We start from the raw sequence: 9226 nt of genomic DNA on the forward strand, positions 1-9226 counted from the left end.
TTCCACTCTAAATTTATCTTAAGATGGTATTTCAGTCTTAAATTTGTTTGTTTTACAGTGCTTTTCTGATCGTGGTGGAATATTACAATAATATAAATTTACTTTTAGTTTATTTCATGTACTGTATTTTCCAACACCAATTTTACAAAATAGAACATCTGCACATTTTCAGGCAATCTATTTCTAGTGTCATACATTTCTAATACCGTTTTAAAACAATTAAATATTTTATTAATAACACAGTAAACAGTCTGCTGATATGTTTTCTTGTATTTTACTGCTCTTTTCTATAAAATTTCCAACAGTTTAGTATTCCAAACCTCTGTACAGTATCCAGCATCCATTCTCTTTATATGTTCTACGAGAAATTTCTAGTTTGTGGTAGTTTTTTGTTTCTGTAGTCATTTTATGCATCTTTGTGGCAGTTCTGTGTTTCTTTGTTTTTATGCTACTCACAAAAACAAAAAACAGACACAAAAAACAATACAGCCAACAGGTATATAATAAATAACATAATTTAAATCATAAAAATAAAGCATTTGTTTTAAAGGGTCTCAGCCTGAGGACAGATGTAGAATGGAAGTACAATTTCTGCTTGACTTAAAGAATTAAGTATAGAGGTTTTATATTATATTGCATAGCAAGGAATAATGATCTCACATTAATGCAATAGTTCCCAACTTTTTCTGGCAGGCACCACTTCAGAAGCTGAAAGATCTTTACATGTTTTTTATCAGTCATTAACAGTAACAGAGGAAACCAGTTTCATTGTAGTTAAATGAAGGTTAACATGATGAAGAGCAAACTTCTGTTTGTGTATTTTCCTTACAGAAAACATATTCATTTAATGCTGTTATTAAACTTCATTCCACCCCTGTAGGAGTTAGTGCCCCACTTGGGCCGCCCCGGTCTAAAACGTGTGGACACGCCCCCGTTGAGGAGGCGGTGGATGACACCTGGCTGTCACTGGCACGCGGGACTGACGCGCGTGTATCGTCGTCACCGGCTGCTGCGCTTGTAGCGGTGGAGCGCAGCAGACACACCCACCCACTCACACACACACACACACACACAAACACACAGATGGTCAGTGTCGGTCACCATGAGCCACCGGCACCGCGCGCTCACCTGCCTGTCCCTCGCGCTCTACCTGCTGCTGCTGCCTCGCGCCCCTGGGCGCAGCGCGGAGCTCGCGGTGGCGGCGGAGTACTCGTCCAAAACCGACCTGGACTACGAGTTCGGGGACTACCGGGGGAAGTGGTGCATCGACGACCACGGGTTCGTGTACGGCATCGGAGAGGTGTACTACCCGAGCCCCACGGCGTGTCCGTGCACGTGCACCGTGGACGGCCCCGTGTGCGTCCGACCCAAGTGTCCCCGCATCCACCCGCGGTGCACGCGGATCAGGTATAAGGCGTGCTGTCCGGTGTGCGAGGCCGTGGCCCGGGTCTGTGTCTACGGGGGCAAGACGTACCGGCTCCTAGAAGAGTTCAGGGTGAGAAAGATCCAAACTTCTACACCTCCCTCCATCCGTCCTCCCCCGTCCTTCCCTGTCCTCCTCCGTCCTCCCCCGTCCTTCCATGTCCTCCCCTGTCCTCCCCCGTCCTTCCCTGTCCTCCTCCGTCCTCCCCTGTCCTCCCCTGTCCTTCCATGTCCTCCCCCGTCCTCCCCTGTCCTCCCCCGTCCTCCCCTGTCCTGTCCACAAGTTCACAGTTCCATCTGGATTTAATGAGGCTTATTTGTCTTTGGAGCACATCACATGACTACAGTAAACAGTGTCAGTCTTTGTGGTTTGAACTGTACAGGTAGGATACAAACTTCTTTACCTTCATGATGTTATTAACGTGTAAACTTATGTGTGGTGCCAAAGAGTCATCTGGTGGAAGTAACTAATTACAAATGCTCAAATCACTGCTAATTAAGTAGTTTTGTCGGGGTACTTGTACTTTTATGAGTAAATTTCCAAGTCTGTCTTTTACTCATACTTAAGTATTCATTACAAGGTAAAATCTACTTAGTTACTTTGAAAATCGTAGTTTGAGTACTGAGCACAATATCCAAAATTTTCTTCTACATTTTAGTAGCCAATCAGATTATCTGATCAAAGATCGACCAATGAAAAACACGTTATACAAACGAAAAACAAAACAAAACCCTGCTGCAGCCCAGGTAAGAATGTTAATGATTAATCGATTAATTGCTATTGAGAATTTAACCAATTAAAAAAAGTATTTGTGGTTAATTAATCAATAGTTTTGTCAGTAAGTTGCACTTCATCTGACATTGTTTTGTCTAGCAGAGACATTTGTTGAATAAGGAAAATTAAACTTTGACTTTTGACTTTTCGACTGTTGGTTTAGGAAAACACAAAATTTGCAAAGCTAGTTTGAATAGTCAGCGGTTAAAAGTAACTAATACTCTGAGTAGTTTTTGCAATGAATACTTTTTTTTTAACCCTTTTTTTGTACTTTTACTAAAGTATTTAAAATTTCTAACTCCAGTACTTTGACTTCTGATAGATTTTCAGTACTCTTTCTACCACTCATCATTTTTTATTCTGTTATATTAACAGGCTAAAATGTTCAAATGGGATTGAAAATACTTGAATATTTACATAACTGATATTCAGGGTTACATTAAAAATGTATTGTAATACAGTAACTAATTACCTGTTAAAAATGTAGTCAGTGACCTAATCCAAGTTTCAGAATATGAAAATACTGTAACTTGAATACTTTCTGTTGCTTTTGGATAACCTTGATATAAAATATGGTGAAATTGTTTAACCTATAATTGTTTAAAAGCTGCAACTAACGATAATTGTCAGCATCAATTAATCTGTTAATTTTTTTATATCGATCAGTTAGTTGTTTGATTCATGAAATGTCAAAAAATGTTGATCAAAGCTCAAGATGACGTCCTCAAATGTCTTGTTTTGTCCACAACTCAAAGATATTCAGTTTACTGTCAGAGAGGAGTGAAGAAACCAGAAAATATTCACATTTAAGAAGATGAAATCAGAATTTTGACTTTTTTTTAAATTAAAAATTTATTCAAAATGAGTCAATTATCAAAAAACATGCAGATTAATTCAGTAGTCGATTATTAATAGATTAATTGTTGCAGCTCTAAGTGTTTTATGTTGGTTGTTAGGTTTATTAGTTTGTCCACTGTTGTGCAAAATGTATTGATTGATTGATTGATTTAAAGACAAAAATGAAGCATTTTCTCACTAGAGGTCATAATAATAAATTGACAGCTGTGTGTGCACTGTGGACGGCATAATCCTGTTACATGTAATCCATTCCTCCTCAAACATGCTTTTATTGTCATTGCTGGATTAGGTCAAGGGTTTTTCCTGTTCCCACTGTACTCAGCCATGGCCATTTCTAGCTTTTTTTTTTTTTTTTTTTTTTCAACTGGAAAGGAGGCTGGATCTGTGAAAAACATTGATTTTCTCTCAAATTCAAATGACAGTTCTCAAGTTGACTCCAGCAATTAAACCTATAGAAAATGCTAATAAATGGGAATCACTGGGGCTCCCCTACTTAAAGAAAATTGTGAAAACTTGCTGCAGTTTTACAGAATCTGCATATACAGCTCTGGCAAAAATTAAGAGACCACTGCAAAATGATCAGTTTCTCTGGTTTTAGTATGAGTAAAATGAATTTTAATTTTATTCTGTAAACTGCTGACAACCTTTCTCTCAAATTTGAAATTAAAATATTGCCATTTAGTGCATTTATTGGCAGAAAATAACACCTGGTCAAAATAACAAAAAAGATACAGGCTTTTCAGACCTTGAATAATGCAAAGAAAACACATTCATATTCATTTTTAAACAACACAACACTAATATTTTAACTAAGAAAGTTTAGAAATCAATATTGGTGGGATAATCTTTATCTTTAATCACAGCAGTGGTTTTTATAATCTTCCTCATAAAATAAGATTTGGTTCAGGTGGTCACCTGATCAGTGTCTCATTAAGCAGAATGAGGAGTCTTGTGTTGGAATCCAACAAACACTGGAATGGACTGACTGTCATACATGGCCATCATTTGTGAGAGTGGTCTCTTAATTTTTTCCAGAGCTGTATACATCATGCATCTCATGTAGGTTCATGTACATAATGTGACTTATGTCGGTTTTAACTTCTGTAATGGTGTTGTGGGTGAAAATCCAGTGTTCATCCATGCACCCATCCATCCACTCCACTTCCTCTATTCGCACGTTTCTTGATACATCAACTGACTTGACAGCACATCAAAACATTTACTAGCAGGGTGCATCCAGAAACCCACTGTCTCATGGTTTGAAACATAGGGACAGTGAGCAAGCTGCGGTATTGGACAGGTTGGGAGTGAGAACAAACACGTTTCAAGTATTACGTTTCAGAAGCTGTTACCTGTTTCGCTGGAATGAGCCACTAATCAAGTGTACATATAATAGTAATAATAAAAAGAGTGGTGGTCTTGTTTGTGTTGTTGCATCATCATGTCAACAAACAGCCTCCACACTGACTTGCAGCCATGTGCTCAGTGGGGACTGAGCAGTGGGAGGGCACGCATCGACTGTGGTTTATTTAACTGATAGTTAATTAGACAAAGTGCATCCAGCCTTTCCAATAACACCAGAAACAGGTCAGCTTGTGTGTTGTTTGTCACAATTAACACGACTGTTAAAAGCTTAGAGTCAATCACATTCAAATTGTGTGTGTGTGTGTGTGTGTGTGTGTGTGTTCCAGCTGTCGAGGTGTGAGCGATGTCGCTGCGAGGCCAACAGGGAGGTATACTGCAGCATTTCGGACTGCCCCGCCCCTCACTGCGTCAACCCCATCTACGAACCCAACCACTGCTGCCCCATCTGTAGGACTGGTAAGACTTTAGTGTCTAATGTGGAAACTGATGCTAACAAGGAGATAAACCACTTTGATTTCCTGAAAGTATTAAAAACACATCAGTTAGCTTCACTGCTGCACTGTTTTCACACACTGTTTTCTTTTCTATACCATGGAAACAAACATTAGTTTATTTTGACTCAGTCCCACAGACACTGCCCTGCTGGCCCAAATAATCAAATGCGGATTAATCCGCTGCTTAAAATAGTCCCCAACAAATGCACGCTTTTCCTCCCGTTGAGTAAGAGGCCAGTTGTTTTAGGAAATTACTGAGCTTTTTCTGGGTTGAGGTGATGGTTAAAGGGATAGTTCACCCAAGAATGAAAATTCAGTCATTATCTACTCACCTTCATGTTGACTGAGGGTCAGATATATTTTGTTAGTCACCAAAACACTGCTGGAGTTTCACAGGAAAACAGTGTTGCAGAATCTCCCAAAAAATAAAAGTGAATGGTGACCAGTTTTCAAATTAAACATATGGGAAAAATAAAAAAATATTAAACATAAAATTCCTCCATTCTGCTCGTCTGGTGTAATCCATGTCTCCTAAAGCCCCGATATGCCGTTTGCCCACCATCACAGCACACACACCCAGTTCAGACAGTGTGCATGTGCACGAGAAAGTGGCTCCCAGCTAAAGATCTACAGTGAACAATCAGACAAAAACATGGTCTGAATAACATTTTTGTAGTCAACTTGGCATGTTGGGGATCTAGGAGACTTGGATTACACCATTATGTTTTTATTCTGTTGTTTTTTTTTCCATTCACATTTGGGTGTTTTATGGACTAAAAAACTAAACCTGACCTTCTATTAGCAATAAGGTGTGTAGATAATGACTGCATTTTCATTTTTGAGTGAACTATCCCTTTAAAGTGAAAGCTAGCCGGTGAGGTACTTCCTGTTAGCCTTAGCTAAATCTAAACCAGAGGTGTCAGTCAGTCCGAGGCCAGAATGGTCTCACCAAAGGGTCACATCCATCCTACTGGAAGACTCTGCAAAGTATAAAAATAATTGCATTTTATATCTGTATTGTGATATGAGACAAGATATAGTCTTAGATTTTGGATTTCAAAATATTGTTACATGGCATAAGTTTTGTTTCCTGGTCCTTGTGGTTTTTTCCTGGTTTTAAAGGCTCAACATATCCACATATATCTCAACAAGTTGTTCAAATAAAGAGGTAAAAGACAATATTGTTGTTCAGTTCAAAAATGCTTGTGCATTTGCAAATCCACTGTGAACCGTATAATGTAATGCACATGTAATAACAGTGGATCAATGTGGAAAAACTAAGACGTTGAAATTGCACTTATGATGATAAGTCTGAGACTGCTCAGGAAAATGTTTTCATTACGTACTTGTTCTTCTTTGCAAAAAAAAGGAAAACATTCTGAGGTTATAATAGTTTTACTGTACAGGTTCACTTGAGATCAGAAGTTGGAAGCATGAACTAAAGAGTCTGATACCCCTGATCTAAACCAAAATTCATCAGTTTAATAAAGTGACTTCTTAGTGATTTAGTTTGTTGTGGGATGTAATGAAATAAGCCACTAAATTTAATCATGATGAAGACAAATCTACTGTTAAAGACAAATCTCAGCAGCTGCCGTCTCAGCTTTTGACTCTTGTGGAATTCATGTGATTTGATGAAGGTGAGCTTCTTTAAATCACATGTTAAATGTATTAAATGTACAGTAAGTGCATTGATTGTAATATAAATAGCAACTAGACACAGTAAAATGGAGATACATGAGTAAACTTTGAATAATCAGAATAAAGTTTCTTTTCTTAAACAAACTGGTTATAATGGACAAAACCAATCCAAAAACAAAAGAGAATACACACAAACACGTCCATGGTAGATACTACATTTTCATCTGCATTCTGTGAAGAATATCAAACAACACACTGCAGATCTGTGTTCTTTAAATATTATGTAGAGGTCAGTGGTTTTTGGGGAGACAAATAATTGAGCTCTGATGACAATGGATTTAAATAATGTAAAAATTTCACCTGATATATTAGCTGATATTTTTTATACAGACTATAATATACAGAATCTACAACATACACATAAAGATACATTTTTTCCTCAAAAGTGTTTAAGAGCTGCAATGGAGGCAGGATATTTTATTGTTTATAAATTTTGTTGTCCAAAATGATACCAGGGCTCTGAAGCAGTAAACTTTCGCCAGTATTTGTCATCATGATAAGTAGCTATAAATAAAAAACACAAATACACCAAAATATATGTATATATTAAAGGTCCCTTCCAGTGAAAATTGCTGAAGTTTTTAACCTTGTTAACACATCCACGTGGTTTGAAACTGCTATGAAAAAAGCAGACTCATATTTACATAATCATGAATCCTTGAATACTAAATGAGGGCAACATGTTGACTCTACATATAAGACATTTGAACAAGATAATTATTGACTTTTGCAAAAAACACCCAACATATCAGACACAATTCATTACTTATTGCAAAGCATTTTATATTGTTCAAACACGCATTTTATATTGTTCAAGCGCACATTTTATATTGTTCAAGCACACACTTCAGCTGCCCCCCTCTTGCCCCCTGCGTGTGTTCGACATCATTATAAGAGTGTCATTATAACAGCATGTGTTCATCCTGCAGCTCTCAGAAGCAGCAGTGGTTACGTCACCTGCAGCTTACAGATCCATCCCTGTTATGTCATATATGCTGTCACTGCCACCGGCATTTAAGTCCCTTTCTAACATCGAGGGATTTGTGTGTGTGTGTGTGTGTGTGTGTGTGTGTGTGTGTGTGTGTGTGTGTTTGACAGGAATAGCAGCAGGGATAATAGTAACATGTATTATTTGTAGCTTTTTATACAATAAAATGGAAAGCCAAAGCCACTAAACAATCATATTTAACAACATCAATAAAAACCTATATGCTTCCAAGTTACCTTGCTGCTTTGTGGCAGTTGTAGTTAATTTGTAGTTTCTATTTTTACAGCTCCTCTGCTGGACTGACAGTGGGACAGATGGTTTGATTTGTTGCATCACTGTGTTATGTTTTTTTTTTTCCTTATCTTCCCGCTGCTGCCAAATTCCCTCACGTCAGCTGTGTTTTAGCGAACGTGGTCGGATCTGGCATCAGATTAACGGTTCTTCCTGTCCTCCTGCCGACTGGCGTTGGTAATTGTTTCACAGGTATCTGCCAAATAAAGGAACCCCCATCTGTGAACGAGGGATGCAAATGATATCAGAGGCAGGCTGTTTACATTTTTTTTTCTCACATGGTATTCAGTCTGTCCAGCCCAAACAACATGAAGCTGCTTCACTAAAAATATCATGTTATGTACCACGAGCACATGTTGAAGGGAAAATGAAACAGCTTTCGTGAGGATTTTTTTTTTTTTTTTATGCGAGGAGATGGCTTAATTTGACCTAACAGAAAAGTCACTGTAACTTGAAGACGATGTTGTTATCTTGGTTGTGATTGGCCAAAAGTGACATCTCACCAAAGATGTTTTATTGCAAAGAAGAAGGCGACATGACAACAATGACCCGACCCTGTACTGTCTTTGCTGTCGCTCTAGGTCCCAACTGCTTTGCTGGGAACAGGGTGATCCCAGCGGGAGAGCGCGTGAACATCGACGAGCGGACAGTATGCTACTGCACCTACCGGGACGGGACGTGGCACACCCACCCCCAGGCCACCTGCGAGCAGCGCCCCCAGCCCAGCCTGACACCCACTGAGCCCCCCGCGGACGAAGACAGCAGGAGGAGAGGGGGGAATCCGTATATTCCTCGACTGGATGTGATTCCGTGAAGTTGTTATAAATATGTCGCATAGATGCAGAGAGCATAGAATTACTTAACCTGGACATTTCTGTTTAACGCAACCAGTGAGATCATTTCAGAACAGTTTTGCCTCAAAGAGTGTAGAATAATCTGCAGGGTGGTCAGTGTTGAGTGTAAAGGGGGAACTGCTGGGTGAAACCTGTTGAAATAAGTATTCAATCACCCCACCTCCAGTAGTTACTGTTGCTGCACCTGTCAGACTTTTCAGTGTGTCCGCTGGTTTACCACTGATATTCATAGTGATTTATCAAACTATGGGCCTTTGATTTCAGAACACTTTTTTTTGCCACCTTTAAATGAAACTCTACTAGCAGATTTTATCATCTGCAGCTTGCTATCTAACCAGATTAGCATAAACATTAGCTCCATTGCTGTGTCTCAATTTGGTCACTTCTGTCAGTACGCTGAAGTACACTTTGCACACTATGTACTCACTTGCATAGTGTGCAAATTTGGACAGGGTGGTGTGTCTCAAATCGAGGACGG

At 39.0% G+C, this 9226-nt stretch overlaps 1 protein-coding gene across 1 annotated transcript; it reads left to right on the top strand.

Moving 5' to 3' along the window:
• The first annotated feature begins 1091 nt into the window (after positions 1-1091).
• Positions 1092-8876, top strand: LOC146310149 (von Willebrand factor C domain-containing protein 2-like). The gene is made up of 3 exons (XM_084744261.1): positions 1092-1495; positions 4747-4876; positions 8476-8876. The coding sequence occupies exons 1-3, from the start codon at positions 1103-1105 to the stop codon at positions 8706-8708; spliced, it is 756 nt and encodes a 251-aa protein (XP_084600387.1). The 5' UTR covers positions 1092-1102; the 3' UTR covers positions 8709-8876.
• Positions 8877-9226: the final 350 nt, after the last annotated feature.

Source organism: Lutjanus erythropterus, chromosome 19 (genome assembly GCF_056507025.1).
Source record: "Lutjanus erythropterus isolate fLutEry1 chromosome 19, fLutEry1.hap2, whole genome shotgun sequence".
In the NCBI taxonomy this organism is placed as follows: domain Eukaryota; kingdom Metazoa; phylum Chordata; class Actinopteri; order Lutjaniformes; family Lutjanidae; genus Lutjanus; species Lutjanus erythropterus.